Source organism: Ranitomeya imitator, chromosome 1, assembly GCF_032444005.1.
Source record: "Ranitomeya imitator isolate aRanImi1 chromosome 1, aRanImi1.pri, whole genome shotgun sequence".
NCBI classification, from domain to species: Eukaryota; Metazoa; Chordata; class Amphibia; order Anura; family Dendrobatidae; genus Ranitomeya; species Ranitomeya imitator.
The window spans coordinates 758,672,294-758,696,549 of record NC_091282.1 but is presented as its reverse complement, the minus strand read 5'-3'; the positions used below and the strand labels follow the sequence as shown (position 1 = coordinate 758,696,549).

Here is a 24,256-nt window from a genome sequence, read left to right as displayed (position 1 = left end):
TCAAAAGTAAAAATAGATACTAATAAAAGTAAAATTAATTGAGACATCAGTAGGTTGTGTTTTTGAATATCCATATTGAATCAGGAGCCCCATATAATGCTCCATACAGTTTATGATGGGCCCCATAAGATGCTCCATATTAAAATATGCCCCATATAATTCTGCATAAAGGTTAATAATGGCCCCATAAGATGCTCCATAGACACATTTGCCCAATATAATGCTGCACAAATGCTGATTATGGCCCTATAAAGACACTTGCCCCATATAATGCTGCACAAACGTTATGGCCCCATACAGACACTTGCCCCATTTGCTGTTGCTGCGATTAAAAAAAAAAAAAAAAAAATCACATACTCACCTCTCCGGCGCTGAGGCCCCGGAACTTTCAATATTCACCTGACTTCGTTCCGGCGCCGCTCCATCTTCAGCACTGACGTTCAGGCAGAGGGTGCGCACTAACCACGTCACCGTACCCTCTGACCTGAGCGTCACTGCTGAAGACAGAGTGGTGGCGTCTGGAACGAGGAACAGGTGAATATCGTGCAACGCAGCGCTCTCCATTATACTCACCTGCTCCTGGCGCTGTGCAGGCACAGCTTCCTGTAGCGAGCGGTCACCGTTACCACTCATTACAATAATGGCCATGTGACCACTCAGTACAGGAGGAAGCTGCCGGGGAAAAGACGTGCAGGGACCGTGCCAGGAGCAGGTTAGTATAATTAGACAGCTCCCGCTCTCCCTCCCCTGCCGACCCCTGGGTATGCCTCAAGAGAGCAGAGAGGGGGACTTTCAGCCCCAAAAATGGGCTGAAAATCTCGGCTTATACTCGAGTATGTATGGTAATTAAATAGGATATATAAACTTTCATAGTCTTCTGAAAGTGGATTAGTGAGGCACAGCCCCTGGAGACTGTTAATGGTAATAAATACACTATGAATGCATTTTAATAAATATAAAGGGCCAGAAAAATTTTGTGTGTGAAAATGCAGATTACAGCAGCTCACCTGGCTACAGCCTGCACCAGAGAATGCAGTCCAGCTTCATTCACATCTATGGAAATAAGCTGCACTACTAGACAAGACCTGAGGGCAGAAGTGGCGTTCGTTCTGGGTCGAGTTAGTAAATATACCTAAACACTATCAGGACTGGTGTTATGTACAACACTCTGGAGGACTTTTAATAACACAGGTCTGCAAAAAAATAATTTTTTTCAAGAGCTGTTTTGGTTATTCCACATAATTTTTATGTTTTTAAATGCGCTGAATCAGAAAACGACCTCACGTTTTCTGACAATTTAAGTAACTATGTTAAATAAGATAATACCTCAAAATAAATGAAGACTCATAACATTAATTTTTTATTACAAATGTTTCAACTGCAATGAGCTCACTAACACACACGAAAATCAATTCTTCTTCCCTGTGAGGCTTCTCTTGGTACATTGAGTAGCATCTGGAATGTCTCTCTGAAGTGTCCAACAGTAGTCAGCCATCATTGTAATGTTCCATTTTCCCTGGTATCTTCTTTCCATCTCTTTAATGTCCTGGTGGAATCGTTCACCTTGCTCTTCACTCACAGCTCCCAGATTTTCAGGAAAGTTGTCAAGGTGGGAATGGAGGAAATGCACTTTCAAACTCATCAGGCAACCTAAAGCTTGAAATGCTTTCAGCCTTCGTCCGATTTTTTTGTAGTCAGGGTCTTTGTTATTGCCTAAAAATTTCTCTACAACCTCTTTAAATGCAAACCACCCTTCTTTTTGAGGATATTCACCACAAATGTAACAAACTGTCAGGCGAATTAATACACTTTTGCTGAGCCATAATGTTAATTTTGGGAAACACGGTTGAATATGACGAGCTAACACGAACTGAGATGAAAAAGTGTGAACAGGCGAGAACCAAGATAAAACATTTGAATCAAGCCCGGGCATGTCAAAGCCTGCTCGTTCAGCTTGCAACATGTTGAGGCTGGTTTCATTAGCTCACCCTGAAAGTTCTTTTCTTTGAAAGTTATATTTTTTTGGCATTGTATATCTTCAATGCATTGATGTGAATTAGTTACGGCAATAGTAATTTTGACTTTCAAAACCTAAGATAAAAATACCAAAAATTGAGAAAAATATACTAAATTTGAAGACAATTTTGCATTTTGTGGCAAATCCTGACGTCCAGGATTTTTTTCAATATTTTTTTTCGTTTTCAGCACACCAAAATACATGGAATTTAGATGAAAATAATCAAACAGCTTTTTAGTCGCAGACCTGTTTAATCTTTCAGGCTGTGTGCCTGAAACAGAACTCCAGTCATAAGCCGGAGTATACCGATGCTAGAATTTCTACCACTTATGGCTTAACTTATAGTAAAGCTGGCAGACTGACACCATCCGTCCCACTAGTACGCAAGTTGCTGTATTTTGTTTCCTGGCATAAAGTAATATAGAACATTGTGAGCCCCACAGCCACTGGCCAATTTTGCAGCAAGAAAATTGTCCATGTCTGTAGATGCTGTATGATGGCCATATCCACCTTTTTACCATGCAATTGTTTCCATAGGACACCGACCTATCGAGAAACATGCCGGGGAAAGTGAAAGTGTCTGCACCAAATCTGATACATGCAAAGAAGAAATAATCATTTCTACATACTTGTAAATGTGGAGCTATAGATGATTTCCAACCCCACCCAAAATCAATAGGTGCAAATGTTGACTATTTGGGGGTCAGATTCTCAGCAGTCCACGTTTCCACGATGAAGCAAATCCTCAAAAATGTGGCTTGTTGTTGAATTGGGAGATAAAACAAGAGCATTGGTCCAAAACAATGTGCAAAACCTTGGTCTTCGGTAACGGGAATAATCTGTGCCTGTAGGCTGGGATCCGTGAGAACTGCCCATTACTTGACAACATACTTGGCTCTTCTAGTGATTAGCTGATCTCGTCTGATGTTGTGTGTGTCCTGCCGTAATGATAATGTCATGCAAGCTGACGAGTGAAAAGAGCAGCCAATGTTGTCTGGTATGAGACTGTATGGCTCCCGTCCTACAGCCACAGATTACTGCTGTGGCCAGTGGACCAGGTTGTGCTCATCATTTTGCATAACAGCTAGAGTCTTGTACGTCGCTGCTCTCTCAAATTATACCCCAGTTGCCAGCTGAATTCATGATGGCCACATCTGATGCCATTAGTTCAGGATATGAGACCTGTGTTATTGTAAGGTATTGTGGATGTCAGTCACTCATGGTTCGGCTGCGAGGCTCCCGATCCCAACACAAGAGCCTCAGATAGATCTATTGTCTTAAGTTCTGTCTAGTTTGGACGCTGCTGCCCATGAATGTCAGGATATGGAAGAGAAAATCCCACCCCAACATTGTCACATCCATCTGCCTGTAAACAATTTTTGCTTGAAAAGTATTCTAATGTAATTACAATGTAATGTTTCTGTAATTTTAAATGTTGGAAACCTATTCCTGCTTGCAAATTATTTGGCTAGAAATAAAACTGACATTTTAACTCGATGGTTCTTTATTTCCAATAACAGAAGTGGCTCATTTTAATTGGAGTCCAAAATTAAAAAGGGGCAAATTATACATTACAGTAGTAGTGAATGGCGCCCCCTTAAGGCTGCAGGAAATGGAGCAAAAATAACAGCTCCCACATAATGAACAAGAATGTGAATTCTCCACAAGTATTAAACATATTTACACTAAAATAAGATATAACAGGGGAAAAAAAAATTCCTAAAACACAAAACCACTTATAAACAGCGGGGTCTGCTCTTCAGGACCCACATGTGTTCACACTTGCAAACCTTTGATGCACGTAGTGGAGTAAGTGCTTAGGGAGACAATCCAGTGAGTCCGACAAGATGTCTTTAAGAGAAATCACAGTCTCTAGGGAAAGTCTGAGGAAGGAAAGTAGATATGAAGTTAATAGACTACTCCTAGAAGAATACACAAGTCCAAACATAGACCATAAAGGCTGTGGGGTCTCCCACCCCGACCCGACTTCTCTGCCAAGAAGGATCTTAGATTGAGGTTGTCCTGGGAATTGTGTCATTTTTCACAGAAACATAAGTCAGCATTAGCAATGTTCCATTACTTGGCCACTCGCATGTTGCATTTCTCAGCGGTCCTGACCATGCTCAACCTCCACAGGACATGGATGTGCCGAGCACGTGGGGATCCTGTAGGTTGGACTCGCAGTGAGTGCTAAGCAGTTTTTTTTGGGGAGATGTGTTGTAATTTTCAATGCTACCATTTAAATTACCGTGCTCTATATCAGCAAGCATACTCTGCTGCCCAACGTGAGATCAGGCATGGAGACCAACCATTGCAGTGTGGACCGGACAAATACCCAGGAGTACTGTGCCCTGGACTGTTCATGGCCTTGGCACCTATCTCCTCCATGCCAAGTGTCAGATTAGACCGGTCGCCCCATAAACCGCACAGGGACTTACCGAAGTAGAGACCGTGGTTGCACAGAGAACACTAGAACGGCGTTACTATGAGCCTGTAACAGGAGAAAAAAGTTTGATATGATGAGCTCTGAATCCTGGAAAGTTGCAACACACAACGCCACTGGTGCTGTCCTGTATACAGAGTCACATTCTGAGACCACCATAGAGCATCTAATCCAATCGCTTCCCAAATGTTGTGGCTCCCCTCTTAATGTATACCTTCCATTCAAATCAAGAATGTATTATTCAAACACCGCATTATTTTGTCCATCAAGAGAGATTTGCTAATCAGTGTTTGGCTATGGATTTTCTGACTTGGAAAAAATGTTACCATCATACATGACTGCACCACAAGAGAGGGGATCCGCCCTTCAAGGACAGGAAATCTTCAAGATAAAAGGGGCAGCTCCTCTGTCCACATCAGTTGGGTTTTTGTCCTTGATGGGGAACCCTCAAGATGAAGACTTCTGAAGAACAGAAGAAGATGCCTGGGTCGGAAGGGTTGGGGCAGGCGCTAGTCTGCTGCTTCCGTCGCCAGGTACCAGTAGTCGCCTCGGGGGCCATGTATTCCATGTCCCCCCTGAGCGACGCATGGCCACAACCCGTGAGGCAATGCCCGGGTAGAAATTAAGCCTTGGGGAAGCATGTAGCGTTCCCCCTGTTGCCATAAAATCCTGCTGTCCACAGGGGTCACTATTATGGTGCCCCCCTGTTGAAATAAGGTGGCCATGCAGCCCGTAAGGCACATTGGTGCCCAGGCTGGGCAAGTCTCCCCGGAGGTTTGGGGCCTCCCTGTCGAGCATAAAAATGCAGGTTCTCCCCCTCTCCCTGGTCGGTACCTGAGCGCAAGGGAGAAGTATGGGGCGGCCACTTGGTCCTCTCAGTCTACATTTTTTAAACATTATAGGTTAGACCTATCTGCTACCTCTGATCTCACATTTGGGCGAAGAATGTTACAAGCAGTGATCCCTCCCTAAAGAGAATACAAATCTCTGTAACCCTCTCGTGGTGCCGTCATGTATGATGGAAAAACACAGGTATTACATACCTGGTAATGTGTTTTTTCATGAGACATGACAGCACCCTTGTATTCCCACCCTGTTGATCATGTCATTAGTTTGGTGCATTATTAGCGTTATACAATCCCTTGGGTGTTGGTGATTAGAATCATATAGGAAGTATTATTTATGTGTACACTAACCGGCGGAGTTCCTCTCGTACTCTGTAAAACAACTGATGCGGAGAGAGGAGTCACCCCTTTTATCTTGATGGTTTGCTGTCCTTGAAGGGCAGATCCCCTCTCTCGTGGTGCCGTCATGTCTCATGAAAAAAACACATTACCAAGGTATGTATTACCTGTGTTTGGTTATGGCCAGCTTGACTGGATCTAACCCGATCTCATACCCAACCGGACCCAAAATACATGTTTAAGGATTGAGAGAAATTTGAAGGACATAAACTTCCATGATTAATTTTTCAGGATTAACCTACAATTCAGCCAATTTGGAACAGGACCAAAACATGCATCAAGTCCACTCCCCCATGCATCTGACAGACATCTCCTCCTCTAAGGCCTCTCTTACATAAAGCTTTGGGGGGTCCTGTATAATCTGTGCACCCTCGCCTCCATAGAAAGGTTTCCCACATCTTTCTCCCATCTATCGTTAACCGAGGCTATGGCGGTCTCCCAGAACTTTAGCGAGATCAATCCTTTAATAGATTTGGCACAAAATCTAGTACCCCATTAGTAGAGAACAGAGAGTTTCCCCGAGTTCTCATAACATGCCTTAGATGGAAATATTTAAAAAAAACAAAAACTCAGAATTACACAGATTGTTTCAAAGGAACAGCAATCCCCATCTGTACATAATTGGTACATATTTTAGACCTGGTCTTTTCCAGTTCCCAAACCCCCTCCAAGTGACGAAGTTCCTTCAGACAACTGTTATCCCAGATAGGGGTTTATTGGAAAAGTTTGCTAGGAATGAAAACTTGCTCTAAGTCTACCAAATGTTATGTATAAGGACTAGAGTAGGAAGCCATTCCCAACTACCTTTACATTTATGAGCTTCCGAAAGCTGTTACAGGTGCTCGCTTCCCCCCCAGGTATTTCACCACTGATCTCCCTTCTGCGCCCCCAAGGATCATCCTCTGAAGTGTGGGAATTGGGAGAGGCCGAATAATTAATAGTATCATAAAACATCATTTATGCTATAGTAAAGGGCCTCTGTACGAACATGAAGCAGTAACACTTCTGTGCTAAAATTCACCTAAGAAATTAACAGAGGAGTGAGCTGTCAGCAATGGAAGGTTATCTTTGTAACACGCAATTACAGACTTTTTAAAAGCGACATTTCATCAAAGGCCATCAGCTAAAATAGATTTTCCCATTACACCCTCTGGAAAGATGATGGGGGATGCAGAGACCCCCACAATCCTAATCAACATATACCTGTGTGAATGGCGCTGTAGTGAGCATGTCTGGCCACTAGTGCCAGCAACTCATTACCCCTAGTCACACTGGGGACATTCAAAAAAAAAAAAAATAGTCTATCCCATTAAGGAAAAAAAATTCTAAGAAAACCGATCATCTCCTTCAAACCTGGGAATGAATCGAGAATAAAAACATGAATAGTTACCGCTTTGTGATGGGCGAGTAGATTGTTGGCACATCCTCCGAAGACAAATATCTCCCCCTCTTTACTAGCACAGGCCGTATGCCACAACCTGCAAGCATCACACAGGATATTACCAGACAGCTATGGCACGTGCTATATGTCATCGGTGCGGGATTCACCTCCGGAGACCCATGCCCATCACTCATCCATCTCTGTGCAACTCTGGCTATACATTTAACCTGTTCAGGGCCGGGCCACTTACCCCCATGACTAAGCAGCACATTTTGGGGGATTTTTCATACATGTGGTTTAAATATTTCTCATTCAATATTCAAATAAATCTAGCATTTCTTTTTAGCTACGTCGAGCTTCCAGATTTCTTTTTATGACTATTAAAATGCACTTTAAAATGTGAACCCCTGCTGTAAGGATTATATCTATATATTAGACAGTTTTTACCCAACAGTGGGTTGGTAATGATTTGGATTGGCAGAGGCTTTTTTTTTTTAATAACTTATTTTACACAGTGTGGCCTCCATGTCCTAAGACATTAAGGGGGCATTTCAATATTTAAAGGGAACCAGTCACCTTGGAAAGCTCCATTTAGCTACAGATATGGGTTAATCTACAGGAAAATAGCTGTACAATGATGCCCAGGCGCCTGGCAGCGCAGCTACAGGGAGAAAATGAACTACTTTCCTCCTGTAAATCACCAACTTCAGTCATGTGCAGTTCGGTCAGGCCAATTCTAGATCTCAAACAAAATGAACCATTTCAATAGGGTCTGGAGATTTCACACAATATTCTGCAGTCGGTGCTGTCTACAAAGACAAATTTCTGTCATATGTCCACAATCCCATCAGCAATTCCTTAGATTTGATGCAGATTCTTTTCAACTCCAGATTGTCTCCCTACTCCTTGGACTCACATCACAGGGTCTTCTTCAAGGTCCTGGTGCTGCATATTCTCAAAATATCACATACCAGGATGAACTTCTGATGAGAACCTGAACAAGGAGCATGACCTATCCAGCCTTCATATAACCCTAAATTCCCTGGAATATTTCGGATGGATCATTTCATCTCATCACATGGACTTTCTGGGGATGATATTCAACACTTGGGTTAAGGCTAGGTTCACATTGCCTTAGCGTATCCGCTAAACGGATTGCGCTAACGCAATGTCCAAAAAGGGATTGCGTTCAGCAATCCCGCTAGCGCAGATGCCTGATCTGCGCTAGCGAGGAACGGACCCTGAACGCTGCAAGCAGCATTCGATGTCCGTCCGACAAAAATGGCATACGTTTGCGATGCGTTAGGCATCTGTTAGCACATTGCAGTCAATGCAATGCAGTCAGCCAGTTTGTGGGGTATCTCTGGCCCAAACTCCCAGTTTCCTAATGGCCACACCACCCTTTGTTATGCTCCATGTTGGGTCTTACAAGAGGACTGGGCTTCCTCAGTGACATACTTTCACAAGGACAGCCTGTCATATCTGATAGTATGGGTGTGGCCAATAGGCTGTAAGCGGGCATGGTGCACGACATGCATCAGTGTGACTACCACCTTACACAAGTCTTATTAGAGGTCCTGCATAAAGAGTAAAACACTTTCCTATCCACTATAACTACATGTCCTTTGCTCTGCTTCTCACCTTGGTTTACCAGCATGGCAGCTATGGAAGGGTATCCACTCGTTCCTTTTAATACTGTAAATCCAGGTGTCACCTGAAAACAGATCCACATAATACACATCAGATCCACAGCTACCCACAGAGAGACCATTACTGGTGAGGATGGAAGGGTTAGCTGGCAGAGTCTATGCCCACAGCAAAAGCACTCTTGTTGATGATGCTGTCATGCTTCTCAAGGGTTAACTTTTGTAACACTTTATAAGTGTTAGATCAGAATGACCAAAGCAGGAGCTGTGAACTTGTGCAAAAACAGGATTTTTGGTTGCTTACCGTAAAATCTGTTTCTCGGAGCCTCCATTGGGGGACACAGGAACCATGGGTGTATGCTGCTGCCACTAGGAGGCTGACACTATGCACAAAAAAGTTAGCTCCTCCCCTGCAGTGTACACCCCACCGACTGGCGTTATGCACTTCAGTTAGTGAGAAAGCAGTAAAAGAAAAATAAGGGTATGTTTCCACGTTCAGGAAACGCTGCGTTTTTTACGCTGCGTTTTTCCGCAGAGTCAAAAACGCAACGTCCAGATGTTACAGCATAGCGGAGGGGATTTATTGAAATCCTGTCTCCACTATGCAGGAAAAAACGCATGCGTTTTTGCCGCGAAAAACGCACATGCGGCGCATTTTTTCAGAAAGCAGCATGTTACAATGAGCAAAACACGCAAAAACACAGCAGGTGACCTGCCAGTGACCTCAGGTGCAGATTTGGTCAGGATTTTACCTGCATAAAATCCTGAACAAATCCTGAAGCAAGCCTGAACGTGGACACATACCCTAAGGTTGAAACATAACCACAAACATGAGAACTGTAAACGTGAGAACAGTCAGAACAGAAACTGAAAAACATGGGATGGTGCTGTGTCCCCCAATGGAGGCTCCGAGAAACAGATTTTACGGTAAGCAACCAAAAATCCTGTTTTCTCTATCGCCTCTCATTGGGGGACACAGGAACCATGGGACATCCCAAAACAGTCCCTGGAGTGGGAAAAACATACTTCCATCAGGTCAGAACTCACCACTGCCGCCTGCAAGATCCTTCTGCTTAGGCTGGCGTCCGCCGAAGCGTAGGTATGGACCTTGTAAAATTTGGCGAACGTGTGGATGGAAGACCAGGTTGCCGCTTTGCAAAGCTGTAGGGCGGAAGCCCTTTGGTACCGCCCAGGAAGCGCCGACTGCCCAGGTAGAGTGAGCCTTTTTCCAAGGAGGGGGCACTCTGTTCTTGACCCGGTAAGCCTCCAAAATTGCAGTTCTGATCCAGCGAGCAATAGTCGCCTTGGAAGCCGGCAGGCCTCTAAGCGTGCCATCAGGAATGACGAAAAGAGAATCAGTCTTCCGGAAAGCAGCCGTTCTAGCCAGGTAGATCCTCACTGCCCTGACGAGGTCCAGCTTGTTCAACGATCACTCCAGAGGATGAGTTGGAGCTGGACAAAAGGAAGGTAGAACAATATCTTCGTTGAGGTGGAAGGTGGAAACCACCTTTGGAAGGAAGTCGGAGGCCTGAGGACCACCTTGTCCTGGTGGATAACCAAGAAAGGAGGTCGGCAAGAAAGGGCCGCCAACTCGGAAACGCGGCGGATAGAAGTTAAGGCCACAAGAAAGGCCACCTTTCAAGATAGAACCGACAGGGAAACCTCCCTGAGAGGCTCAAAGGGGAACCCCTCAGAGCGTCCAGCACAAAGTTTAAATCCCATGAATCCACAGGGGCCCCGTACGGAGGGACAGCATAAGCTACTCCTTGAAAGAAGGTTTTAACCTGTGGCCGAGAAGATAACGTCTTCTGAAAAAGGATAGAGAGTGCAGAAACCTAGCCCTTTAAGGAATTAAGAGCAAGGCCCAAATCCAGTCCTGCCTTAAGGAAGGCCAAAATGGAAGGCAGGGAAAAGGACAGGTGAAACGTGGTTGGACTCTAATCAAAGGAAGTAAGCCTTCCAGGTCTGATAGTTGATCCTGGAAGACGAAGGCTTCCTAGCCTGGATCATGGTGTGAATCACCCAGTCCGAAAGGCCGGACGCTCTTAGAACTGCGGTCTCAACAGCCACGCCGTTAAACTGAGCGACCGAGAATTCGGGTGGCAAATCGGACCCTGAGACAGCAGGTCAAGCCTGTCTGGAAGGCGCCAGGGGGTGTCTGCAAGAAGATTGACGATCTCCGCAAACCAAGCTCTCCTGGGCCAATCCGGGGTGATCAGAATGACCGCCACCCCTTCCGCTTTGATCTTTTTCAACAGCTTGGGAAGCAAGGGAAGGAGTGGGAACAAATAGGGCAGCACGAACTGCGACCAACGAATGGCCAGAGCGTCAACGCCCACTGCAAGAGGGTCACGAGACCTGGAGACGAACCAAGGAACCTTCCTGTTCATTCGGGACGCCGTGAGGTCCACGTTCGGAGTCCCCCATCGAAGACAAATCTGATGGAAGACCTCCTGATGCAAGGACCATTCCCCTGCCGTGAGACCCTTGTGGCTGAGGAAGTCGGTGGCCCAATTGTCCACGCCGGAGATATGCACAGCGGATATCACCGGAACCGTTGCCTCTGCCTAGAGGAGGATCTTGGATACCTCGGCCAAGGAGCTCCGAGTACCCCCCTGATGGTTGACATATGCCACCGACGTGGCATTGTCCATCTGGATTCGGATAGGTAGACCCGAGAATCCTTTCCCAGTGACGAAGGGAGAGAAAGATGGCCTGAATCTCAAGGACGTTGATTGGCAGAGAAGACTCCTGCGCCGACCAACGACCCTGAACAGTCAGGTGACGAAACACCGCACCCCAGCCGAGCAGGCTGGTGTCCGTCGTCACCACTTGCCAGTGAACTGGAAGGAAGGACCTGCCCTGGGAGAGGAGAGGTGACGTCAGCCACCAGTTGAGTGACCGTTTGACCCAGGGAGAGAGTCGGATCGGACGATCCAGGGAGAAGACAGGCCTGTCCCACTGTGACAGGATGACCTGCTGAAGAGGTCGAGAGGGAAATTGGGCGAAGGGAATCGCCTCTAATGTTGCTACCATCCTCCCCAGAACCTTGATGGACGATCGGAAGGAGGGAAGCAGAGGACCCTGGAGCAAGCGTATGTCCCTTTGAAGGATGGATCTCTTGTCTTCGGGAAGGAAGACTTTGGTCTGACGAGTGTCGAAGAGCATGCCCAGAAAAACGAGGCGCTGAGAAGGAGTAATGCTACGTTCACATTTGCGTTGTAGGGAGCAGCGTCGTCGACGGATACCGACGCATGCGTCATACGCCCCTATCTTTAACATGGGGGGGGGGCGCATGGACATGCGCCGGTATGCGTTGTCAAGCGTTGTATGACGCATGCGTCATTTAGGCGCACCAGACAGGGCACGCCTGACGCTACATATAGCGTTTTCCCTGCACCACATTTCCTGTACTTTCCTATTTTAGGACAACGCATGCGTCAAAACGCTGCGTTGTGTATATGCGTTTTGGGTTGCGTCGACGACGCTGCGCCCAACAGCGCAAATGTGAACGTAGCATAAGGCAGAACTTCTTCCGGTTGACCAGCCACCCGAAATGGGCTAGGGTGTCGAGGACGATGGACAGACTTTCGTGAGCCTGAGAAGAGGACGGAGCCTTGATGAGGATGTCGTCGAGGTACGGAAACAGAACCAGGCATCTGACCCTCAAGATGGCTATCAGCGCCGCCATGATCTTCGTGAAAACCCTGGGAGCGGTTGCGAGACCGAATGGCAGGGCGACGAACTGAAATTGGTCCTGGAGCACCGCAAAGCGTAGGAATCTGTGAAGTCCCGGGAATATCGGGACGTGGAGGTAGGCGTCCTGAATATCTATGGAACACAGAAATTCCTGACCCTCCACGGAAGCAATTACTGAACGAAGGGATTCCATCCTGAAGTGACTCAGACGAACTCTCTTGTTCAGCAATTTGAGATCCAGAATGGGATGAACCTTGCCGTCTTTTCGGTACCACAAAAAGATTTGAATAGATACCTGTGAACCGTTCTTCTGGGACGGGAACGATTACCCCGGCTTTGAGAGAAGCGATGGCTGCAAAGAAACCGGGAACTAGAGCGGGGTCTCTTGGAGGTCGGGATTCGAAGAAACAAACTATTTTGTAACCTGAGGATACAACTTCCCTGACCCATGCGTCCTCTACTGAGGAGATCCAGATGTCCCTGAAGAAGAGGAGACGGCCGCCCAGCCTGGGAAGTGGGCTGGGGTCTTGCCGAGAGTCATGCCGAGGTGGATCCTCCAGTCCTGGACTTGGAGGATCTACCCTGGGAGTAGCGAGAACACCTGGAAGGAGTGGGTCTAAAGGATACCGTCTTCTCTTGACATGCCTGTGGCCTCTGTTGCTGCTGGGAAAAGGAGTTTGACGCCGCGAAGCGCCGAAAATGCCGTCTAGGAGGAGGGCGACGAGGTTTAGCCTGGGGAAGAAGAGAACTTGTGCCCCCGGTGGCGTCATTAATGATTTGGTCCAGCTTAGAACCAAAGAGATGTGAACCTTGAAAAGGCAGGCTGGTAAGAGATTTTTTAGAAGACAAATCTGCCTGCCAGGCCTTGAGCCAAACGGTCCGGCGGATGGCAACAGCATTGCTGGATGCCTGAGCCGCACAAGACGCGGCATTCCAGGGGGCGGATACCAGGTATTCACCAGTGTGAGAAATCTGGTTGGCAAGCTCCGCCAGCTGTCCGGGTGGAGCCCCGTCCAGGATGCACCGACGGAGTTGTTTGGCCCATTTGGATATGGATTTTGAAACCCAAGTGGAAGCAAAAGCCAGGAATAGAGTAGCTGCAGCCCCTTCAAAGGCTGTCTTTGCAAAGGATTCTATGACTATCGTTAGAATCTTTCAGAGATGCTCTGCCGGACAGTGGAAGGACCGTGTTGGTGGACAGCCTGGAAACTGGGGGATCCACCGAGGGAGAAACCGTCCAATTGGCGGTAAATTCTGGAGAAAAAAAAAAGGATATAAACCGCCAAGGAGTTTTCCCCTCTGAAAACTTCTGGTCGGATTCTCTCTCTCTGTTCATGATCTCCTTGAATTCAGGATGAGGAGCGAAGAACTTGTAAGGTGGTTTAGACAGTCTAAACGAAACCGCCTGATCTGCGGGTTCCGTAGAGTTATGCTTGATGCCACAGGTTTGATTTATCGCTCCAATGAGATTATGAACCATATCCTTCATTCTAGCGGTTTGGTTAAAATCCAGCTACGAAATATCCTCCGAGGGTGCATCAGAGAACGCCTCGCCTGACTCAGGGGAGGAAGCCGACCGCAGAGAAGGACCATGTGGCGAGATGGAGCGAGAAGAGGACTCAGACCGGCGTTCCTGTCTGGACCTTTTGCGGCTTAAAATGGAGGGCTCGGACGGAGGCTCCTGCGACCCGCTGGCAACTGCGGGAGCCTGCAGGGGAAAGAAAAAAAAAAAAAAAAATATCGATCAAGCACGGAAACCAGAGTTTGAGACACCAGAGTTAGATCCGCTACCGATTGTGACAGAGGAAGCCCAGCCTGGAGTGGGGGGTATCACTTAAGAAGAGCAGCCGGGGGATCCTGGGCGGTGGGCACAATCGGGTTGCTGCAGGCCTGACTGAGTGGAGAGGACTGACCTGAGGGAAGTTTGCAGTTACAAGACGAACATGCAAAGTATTTGACTAAGGCAGAAGAAGAAGAGGAAGAAGTAGGAGGAGGACGAGAGCGGTATCCCTTAGAGGAAGACATTTTGAAGGGGTCCCTGAAGAAAATGCCAGATGGTTAGGGGACAGGGGGGCAGAGGGGAGTCTCAGTCTGCAGTACAGAGCTACTCATGGCAGGCGAAAACGGATTCCAGGTGGAGGAAGCTGTCCGAAAAGTGGGAAACGCAGATTGACCGCTGAGAGGGACGCCAGAATGCGCGCTCTGGGAGGGGCGGAGCAGCGATGTGTTGAGTCAAGCGGCGGTTGTGGAGTTGGATGTGCGCTCAGGAGCACAAGATGACGCCGGTGGGCAGAGACAGGGAGAGAGATTGTAAGATTGCAAGACGGAAGTGGGCAGAGTCACAGCACCCAAAGTAGGCCCGGGCAGAAGCAGAGGCCTAAATTAGAGGCCGGTGACGAAAAATCGCGGCGCCGGAGCAGTGCGCCGCAGGTAAGAAGCGGCGCGGCAGCCACAGATGGCATCGCAGCCGCTGAGAGCGGCCGGAGCAGTGCGGCCGCAGGGGCAAGAAGCAGGCTGCAGACAGGAAGAAGCGCGGCCGCCGCGCGTCAAAGCGATCCCGACCCGTGCGGCTGCCCGCATGTAACGGGCAACCAGGTATCCCGAGATCCCCTGAATAAAACAAAAAATTTTGAGCCGCGCAGCTCCAGAGGGACCCCTTAATGTAAAGGCAGATCCCCTCAATAAAACCCACTGAAAAAGGCCCCCCTTTGAAGATCTGGGATGGGATAGGATGGGGGAAAATACTCACCTCAAACATCCCACGCAGTTACTAACCTGAGGAGGAATGAGACGTCCAGGGAGCTGTGATGGACGTCCTCGTCTCCACAACCGACAGGCTCTAGTGGGCGAGTGGGTGGGGGACGGAGCCAAGACCGAACTTCTGAGCACGCTTGTGCGCTAGGATCTTGGTCCTGCTGAGGGATCTATGAGGATACGGAGTGGCAGTATACGCCGTACTCATAGTCCGTATTGTGGGAATTACAGGTGTGACTGTTCACCCTGTATCCCTCCGGAAAACGACGCACATTGAGGTAGATAAGGGTCTAATGAAGGACCCGTGTCCACCTCCTACTGACACCAAGCTAAACTGAAGTGCATAATGCCAGTCGGTGGGGTGTACACTGCAGAGGAGGAGCTAACTTTTTGTGCATAGTCTCAGCCTCCTAGTGGCAGCAGCATACACCCATGGATCCTGTGTCCCCCAATGAGAGGCGATAGAGAAATCTCTTAAATACAAGTCTGGTGTTTAAAGGGGTAAATAAATTGTAATTTACCGCTTATTAAAAATCACGGTCTAAGTTACTGTTAACCTCTGTAGGCAAGGAGCTTGGTGCTTACAAGCCCTGTGTTATGGAGCTTGTAAGGGCTGTTGTGAAGATGCACTGATAGCTGGATCCGGGCAGCCCAATGTTCCTTCAATGATAGAGGCAAAGCTGTTATTGCTGCAGCATCAGACAGCAAGGTTTTAGCCACCAGCCGAATCAGGAGCACCCGGACCCCGGTTAGTAAGAAGCCAGAAGGAAGGGGAGAGGTGCACTCTACAACAGTGATGTGAATAACCCTTTAGAGGGAGATAAGTATTTTTTAACGGGGGTGAGTGCAATGATTTCAAAGACTTACTCAATGGTTGTTTGTCAGTGGTAAATCCACCAAAGAGAAACAGAGTGTCTTGGGAGGCTCCTGTTAATGAATGCCAGGATCTGCCCAACGGAATTACCCCCTGAGGAATTCTGCAATCAAGGAATGAAAGGAATTAGATTAAAATTAAACACATCTGTTTAGTTATGCCTATTCTGATAATGGAAATGAGTGAAGGCGGGAAAGCAGCATGGCAGCTGGGGATGGAGGTGGCTAGGCTTCTGTGGACTCCATTTTTTTTTTTTGCATCCGAGTCATTATGTGAAAATTGGTACAAAATCTAACTGTGTGCGGCGGAGCCATTCCTCTGAATTTGCACAGGGCCCGGTGTACTCACACCCAGAGACCATCCGGATTCAGCAGACACCCGTGTGACACTTTGAGCTTGCTGTCAGTCCGGTTTCTGGAGAAGCATGTATGGCCGGCTTCAATGTGCCCCTCGTAATTACAGTCCACATATACTGTAACTACAAGGCCACAGTATTTTTTTTTTTATTGAGAAACATCCGGACTTTTTTTTTTTGCCATTTGTACTACTGGTAGAGTTGACGTATTCCCATACCGTGCTGTTATTAAAGGGCAGCATTGTATGACAGATCAGGAAAGGGCAGATATATACTGCATTACTTACACTTCATGCCATTCCCAGGTGTCAAAATTCAGATAATAAAGATCATTCATTCTGGAGTCCTAGAAAATAAAAGGAAAATGGTTCCCAGGTAACTCTTCTAATAACACAAAGGCCATGTGAGATTCTCCGCTGTATAAAGTGGCACTCACCCTGTATCTACCACCAAACACATAGCCTCTGTTCCCAACACTGGCGCAGGCATGCGCTGCTCGAGGAGAGGGACTTTTACCCTGTAGAGAAGATTGGCGATTGCGCAGTTTTTTTTTTTTGTACGGTTCATACAATTATTTCCTCCTATAGAAGTTGTGGACATAAGTAATTATTACCGTGGTCACAATGCGATGCCAGGTGAAGCTGTCTAGATGAAAAGCGTGGACGTGATTGTTCCAACCTCGGGGAAGTCCTATATTCTGGAGATTACCAGACACAGACTAATTACGGGATCAGTGATGGATTAGTATACAAATCATACAGAGAAGTACATGACTCCTTGTCCACATTGTATTCCATTGTCAAAGAAAAACATCTCATGTGCCAGCAGGAAAGCTGTGGGTGGTCTCACCTCTGCAGGTGCATCACATCCTAATGTTGCTTCATAGGGGTATTCCAAGGACATTTATGGCATATCCTCAGAGCTAAGGGGGATGTATGCTGATGGTCTACCCTTAAACTAATTTATCAATATCGGATTGGTGGAGAGGCCATCCTCATGACCCGAAGAATTTTTTTAGGCTATATGTGCCCCATTCGGCTTATACTCGAGTCATTGTCCCAGGGGGTTGGCAGGGGAAGGGGAGCGGCAGCTGTCACATACTCACCTGGTCCTGCCGCGCTCCCTGCATCTCTGATGGTCTCCGGCAGCTTGTTCCTGTGCTCAGCGGTCACGTGGTACCACTCATTAAAGTAATGAATATGGACTCGACTCCACTCCCATAGGCATGGAGTGCATATTCATTACTGTAATGAGCGGTACCAGTGACCGCTGAACACAGGAACAAGCTGCCGACGCCGAGACCATCTGTGAGTGAGAAGCAGGGACCGTGCCGGGAGCAGGTGAGTATAACGGGGGAGGGCAAGCATTCACCTGTCCCCGTTTCACCGCTGGGCTCGGCCTTCCGCATCCCCTGGCTGTGACCTTCAGGTCAGAGGGCGCGATGACGTGGTTAGTGCACGCCCTCTGCCTGAACAGGCGGTGGAACGGGCACAGGTGAATATCGCAAGTGTTGGGGGCCTGAGCGATGAGAGGTATGTTTTTTTTTTTTTTTTATATCGCAGCAACAGCATATGGGGCTTATTACTCTATGGAGAATCTTATGGGGCATATACAGTTAGGTCCATATATATTTGGACAGAGACAGCATTTTTCTAATTTTGGTTATAGACATTACCACAATGAATTTTAAACAAAACAATTCAGATGCAGTTGAAGTTCAGACTTTCAGCTTTCATTTGAGGGTATCCACATAAAAATTGGATGAAGGGTTTAGGAGTTTCAGCTCCTTAACATGTGCCACCCTGTTTTTAAAGGCACCAAAAGTAATTGGACAGATTCAATAATTTTAAATAAAATGTTCATTTTTAGTACTTGGTTGAAAACCCTTTGTTGGCAATGATTGCCTGAAGTCTTGAACTCATGGACATCACCAGACGCTGGGTTTCCTCCTTTTTGATGCTCTGCCAGGCCTTCACTGCGGTGGTTTTCAGTTGCTGTTTGTTTGTGGGCCTTTCTGTCTGAAGTTTAGTCTTTAACAAGTGAAATGCATGCTCAATTGGGTTGAGATCAGGTGACTGACATGGCCATTCAAGAATATTCCACTTTTTTGCTTTAATAAATTCTGGGTTGCTTTGGCTTTATGTTTTGGGTCATTGTCCATCTGTAGTATGAAACGACGACCAATCAATTTGGCTGCATTTGGCTGGATCTGAGCACACAGTATGTCTCTGAATACCTCAGAATTCATTCGGCTGCTTTTGTCCTGTGTCACTTCATCAATAAACACTAGTGACCCAGTGCCACTGGCAGCCATGCATGCCCATGCCATCACACTGCCTCTGCCGTGTTTTACAGATGATGTGGTATGCTTTGGATCATGAGCTGTACCACGCCTTTGCCATACTTTTCTCTTTCCATCATTCTGGTAGAGGTTGATCTTGGTTTCATCTGTCCAAAGAATGTTCTTCCAGAACTGTGCTGCTTTTTTAGATTTTTTTTAGCAAAGTCCAGTCTAGCCTTTTTATTCTTGATGCTTATGAGTGGCTTGCACCGTGCAGTGAACCCTCTGTATTTACTTTCATGCAGTCTTCTCTTTATGGTAGATTTGGATATTGATACGCCGACCTCCTGAGTGTTGGTCACTTGGTTGGCTGTTGTGAAGGGGTTTCTCTTCACCATGGAGATTATTCTGCGATCATCCACCACTGTTGTCTTCTGTGGGCGCCCAGGTCTTTTTGTATTGATGAGTTCATCAGTGCTTTCTTTCTTTTTCATGATGTACCAAACTGTAGATTTTGCCACTCCTAATATTGTAGCAATTTCTCGGATGGGTTTTTTCTGTTTTCGCAGCTTAAGGATGGCTTGTTTCAATTGTATGGAGAGCTCCTTTGACCGCATGTTTACTTCACAGCAAAAACTTCCAAATGCAAGCACCACACCTCAAATCAACTCCAGGCCTTTTATCTGCTTATTTGAGAATGACATAACGAAGGGATTGCCCACACCTGTCCATGAAATAGCCTTGGAGTCAATTGTCCAATTATTTTTGGTCCCTTTAAAAACAGAGTGGCACATGTTAAGGAGCTGAAACTCCTAAACCCTTCATCCAATTTTAATGTGGATACCCTCAAATGAAAGCTGAAAGTCTGAACTTCAACTGCATCTGAATTGTTTTGTTTAAAATTCATTGTGGTAATGTCTATAACCGAAATTAGAAAAATGTTGTCTGTCCAAATATATATGGACCTAACTGTATATATTTATTTATTCAAGATTCAAAGAAGCTTTATTGGCAGGACCAAATACACATCAGTTTTGCCAAAGCAAGTGTATGAAGGCAATAGGGATAGGGACTGTGGGGATGTTGTGTAGGAGCTGTAGGGAAGGTGGATGGGGGCAGATCCAGGGTGGGGGCTATAGTCTATGGCATAGGGGAGGTGGATGGGGGCAGATCCAGGGTAGGGGCTATAGTCCATGGCATAGGGGAGGTGAATGGGGGCAGGTCCATTGTGGTGGCTATAGTCCATGGCATAGGGGAGGTGGATGGGGGCAGATCCAGGGTGGGGGCTATAGTCCATGGCATAGGGAAGGTGGATGGGGGCAGATCCAGGGTGGGGGGCTATAGTCCATGGCATCATAGTTCTCTTCCTCGCAGTCTATGACATTCGCTCACATACCGTGCTGCTATCTCCACTGCTCTCTCTTCTTCTCCCAGCAGGATAAATGTTTTCTCTTCCTCCTTCATGGTGATGAAGTCCGGGAAGAGATGTGAGTCTCCTGAGGTGAGTGTCCCTCACTGCTGAGTATTTGGAGCAGTGTAGCAGGAAGTGGGTTTCGTCCTCTATGGCCTCCTGATCACAGTGTTGGCACAGTCTTTCCTCCCTGGGCTTGTAGTTCTGCCTGTGTCGGCCACATTCGATGGCCAGACTGTGGCACTGAGTCTATATCGGCTCAGGATCTTGCAATCTCTGGGGTCCGGGAGTTTCTCCAGATATGGGGCCAGTCTGTAGTCTCTCTGTAGACTCCGGTATATGATCAGTTTTTGTGAGTTGATATTCTTCCAGTCACTGACATACGTCTCCTGGCCTTCGTCTGCCATCTTCCCGATTCCGGCTTTTGTCAGGTTGTTGTGATTGGTGTTCTGGTCCGGTTGGTTTTGGCTGGGCTGTTCTGAGGGTTCTGGATTTTCTGTTTCACCTACATGTATCAGGGCTTTAGGCTATGTTCACACATAGCATCCTGTCCCTGCGGGTTCTCCCGCAGCGGGTTTGATAAATCTGCAGGGCAAACCCGCTGCGGTTAGCCCTGCAGGTTTATCGCGGTTTGCCCTGCGGGTTCCGCTGCGGGATTTTACCCCTACTATTGATGCTGCATATGCAGCATCAATAGTAATGTTAAAAATAATAAAATCATGATATACTCACCCTCTGACGTCCCGATCTCCTCGGCGCTGCAGACGGTGGTCCGGTTCCAAAGATGCTGTGCGAGAAGGACCTTCGTGACGTCACGGTCATGTGACCGAGACGTCACCGCAGGTCCTGGTCGCATAGCAAACCTGAGACCGGACGGCCGCGTGCAGCGCTGAGACTTCAGAGGTGAGTATATCATGATTTTTTTATTTTAATTTTTATTTTTTTACTCAAATATGGTTCCCGGGGCCTGGAGGAGAGTCTCCTCTCCTCCACCCCGGGTACCACCCGCACATTATCCGCATGGTGTGCACAGCCCCATGCGGGAAGTAAGCGCATCAATGCATTTCTATGGGTGCAGAATCGCTGCGATTCTGCACAAAAAAGTGACATGCTGCGGGTTGTAAACCGCTGCGTTCCCGCGCGGTTTTTCCCGAAGCATGTGCACAGCGGTTTGCGGTTTCCATAGGGTTTACATGTTACTGTAAACACTATGGAAACTGCTGCGGACCCGCAGCTGCAAAATCACCGCGTTTCCGCGGTAAAAACCGCAATGTGTGAACATAGCCTTATGGTGATGGGAGCTTGGATTGCTCCTATGCAGGTGACCCCCGAAATGACAGCGCCCTCTTTAGAACTGTTAGGTGTAGAGGGAATCTGCCCAGCTCGGCCCGACAAGCACTGTTGGAGGTGCTCCGATGGACCTGGAGAAGGCGCTTGCAGAATTCCAGGTGGAATATTTCTGTTGGACTGGAATCCCACCTTGACCAGTCTGGGTAGGTGTGAGGACCCCAGACTTCACTGCCATACAGGAGGATTGGGGCGATGATGGAGTCGAAGATTTCTAGCCAGACCCTCCCTGGTGGCTTCAGATGGTAGAGTTTCCTTCCGATGGCATAGAAGGTTTTGCAGGCCTTGTCTTTCAGGGTCTCTACGGCTTGTTTGAAGCTCCCTGACCGGTGAATCTCTAGGCACAGGTAGGTATATTTGTCCGTTCCTGTGAGGTCGCAGTTGTTGAGGACAAATGATGGGTGCTGGTCTGATCTTCTCTTTTTCCTCTGGAACACCATGGTGTTGGTTTTCTTTAGGTTGACCGGCAGAGCCCTGGTGGAGCTGAATTTCTCTAGGATTTTCAGGTTGTCCTGGAGGCCTTTCTCGGTTGGTGACAGCAGCAGCAGGTCATCTGCATACAGCAGGAATTTCACCTGAGCGTCGTGGAGGGTGAGACCTGGTGCTGAGGAGGATTCCAGGGCGGTAGCCAGTTCGTTGATGTAGATGTTGAAGAGCGTTGGACTTAGGCTGCAGCCTTGTCTGACTCCGCGGCTCTGCTGGAAATAAGCCGTTCTTCTGCCATTCACACTCACGCTGCAGCGGTTCTCGGTGTAGGAGCTTTGGATGACATCGTAGGTCTTTCCTCCTATTCCACTCTCCAACATTTTTGGGAATAAGCCCAGGTGCCACACTGAATCAAAGGCCTTTTTAAAGTCCACAAAGCAGGCATATATCTTCCCATTCTTTGTATTGTAAACGTGTCTCTGAATGAGGCTGTGCAGAGTATAGATGTGGTCAGTGGTGCGGTGGTTCGGCATGAACCCTGCTTGGCTCTTGCTGAGGACGTTGTGCTCGGTGAGGAAGGTGAGGATCCTCTTGTTCAGGATACTGTTGAACAGTTTTCCCAGGTTGCTGCCGACACATATGCCTCTAGTTGGCTGGGTCATACCTGTCCCCAGTCTTGTGGATGGGTGTGATGAGGCCTTGGTTCCAGGTACGAGGGAAGTAGCTGGCACTCAGCACAATATTGAAGAGTTTAACCATTGCAGCCTGTATTTCTGGTGGGCTGAACTTCAGCATTTCTGGTAGGATTCCATCCAGGCCACCGGCTTTTCTACATCTTATGGAGGAGAGTCTCTCGGCTACTTCCTGTAGTGTTATAGGTGTATCCACCGGGTTTTGGAAGTTTTTGATTTTTTCCTCCATTGCTTTTAGTTTCGCCATTATGTTTTCCTGTTCTTGGCTTAGTCCTTCCTTTGGAATGTCTTTATAGAGATCTCTGAAGTATTGGAGCCAGAGGTTGCCATTTTGGATATGGTTGTTTTTCTTGTCTTTGGTGCCCATGTGGTTCCATAGTTCCCAGAAGGAGTTGTCTTGGAGGGCGTCTTGGAGTTGGTAAAGCTTGGTAGAGATGTAACTCTGCTTCTTCCTCCTGAGGATGGTTTTGTACTGCTTTTGTATGTCATAGGCTTCCCTCAGACCCAGGTGGTTGGGGTCTCTGAGTTTCTTGTTGGAGGCTGTTCTCAGGGTCTTCCGTACAGCTTTACATTCTCTGTCAAACCAGCCATTGACCTATGTTTATTTTGGTCTCTTGTAGTCGACTTTAAGGTCGGACAGTCTGGCCATTGCGTAGAATATATTGTTGAGGTCCTTTGCGGCTTGGCTCACTCCCTCTGGGTTTGGCATGTACTCGAGGTTGTGGAAGTGGTGGAGCATCCGCTGTATTTCAGGTCTGCTGGAAGCTTCTTTATACTTTAGTGCCGACATTTTGGACCATTTATAGGATGGAGGCCGGGTGAAGAGGCCGCTCTGCTGTGGCTTCTGAGTGGATGGTTTCTCTGTAGATTTCATGTACAGAAGAAGTTGGCTGTGGTCTGACAGGTGCATTTGTGGGGTGACTATGAAGGCGCGGACATCTGCCAGGTTCAGATCTGTAATGACGTAATCTACTACACTCCTCACTACATGGGAGTTTAGTGTATACCTTCCTAAGGAGTCGCCCTTGCTTCGTCCATTAAGGATATGAAGTCCTAAACTTTTACATACATAGATATATAGATATATCTATATCTATACCGACCTCCCTAATTTTGCCACAAAAACTTAATGACTTGAGTATAAGCCTAGGGTGGGAAATGCTGCAGCTACCGGTAAATGTCAAAAGTAAAAATAGATACCAGTAAAATTAATTGAGACATCAGTAGGTTAAGGCTATGTGCACACGTTCAGGTTTTTTTCGCGGTAAAAAACGCTATAAAATCTCCTTTAAAAACGCATACATTATGCAGCCTATCATTTAGAATGCATTCTGCATGTTTTGTTCACATGATGCATTTTTTTTTCAGCAAAAAAAAAAAAAAAAAGCATTGCGGTAAAAAAAGCTTCGGATTTTCGGCGTTTTTCCTGCTATTCTATGCATCTGGGAAAAACGCACCAAACACGTCAAACACGCATGAAAAAACGCGAAAAAAAACCGCATGCGGATTTCTGGCAGAAATATCCTTTTTTTGTCAGGAAAGAAATCCTGACGTGTGCACATACCCTCAGTGTTTTTGAATATCCATATTGAATCAGGAGCCCTATATGATGCCCCCATATGATGCTCCATATTAAAATATGCCCCATATAATCCTGCATAAAGGTTAATAATGGCCCCATAAAAT

General features: G+C 47.1%; 2 protein-coding genes across 2 annotated transcripts in view; one reads left to right on the top strand and one right to left on the bottom strand.

Annotated features, from left to right (window-relative positions):
* NEMF (nuclear export mediator factor) overlaps positions 1 to 3,509 on the top strand; it is a 138,342-nt gene extending 134,833 nt beyond the window's left edge. Inside the window, exon 33 of the mRNA XM_069735209.1 lies at positions 2,555 to 3,509. Within this exon, the coding sequence (XP_069591310.1) occupies positions 2,555 to 2,632 (78 nt within the window). The 3' untranslated portion in view covers positions 2,633 to 3,509. The remainder of the gene's footprint in view (positions 1 to 2,554) is intronic.
* The window catches only part of KLHDC2 (kelch domain containing 2), a 44,276-nt gene continuing 23,523 nt past the window's right edge, over positions 3,504 to 24,256 (bottom strand). Inside the window, exons 6-13 of the mRNA XM_069735221.1 lie at positions 17,027 to 17,110; positions 16,850 to 16,930; positions 16,701 to 16,759; positions 16,052 to 16,161; positions 8,727 to 8,799; positions 7,095 to 7,182; positions 4,456 to 4,508; positions 3,504 to 3,900 (exon numbers count right to left, since the gene is read on the bottom strand). Of these exons, the coding sequence (XP_069591322.1) occupies positions 3,777 to 3,900; positions 4,456 to 4,508; positions 7,095 to 7,182; positions 8,727 to 8,799; positions 16,052 to 16,161; positions 16,701 to 16,759; positions 16,850 to 16,930; positions 17,027 to 17,110 (672 nt within the window). The 3' untranslated portion in view covers positions 3,504 to 3,776. The remainder of the gene's footprint in view (positions 3,901 to 4,455; positions 4,509 to 7,094; positions 7,183 to 8,726; positions 8,800 to 16,051; positions 16,162 to 16,700; positions 16,760 to 16,849; positions 16,931 to 17,026; positions 17,111 to 24,256) is intronic.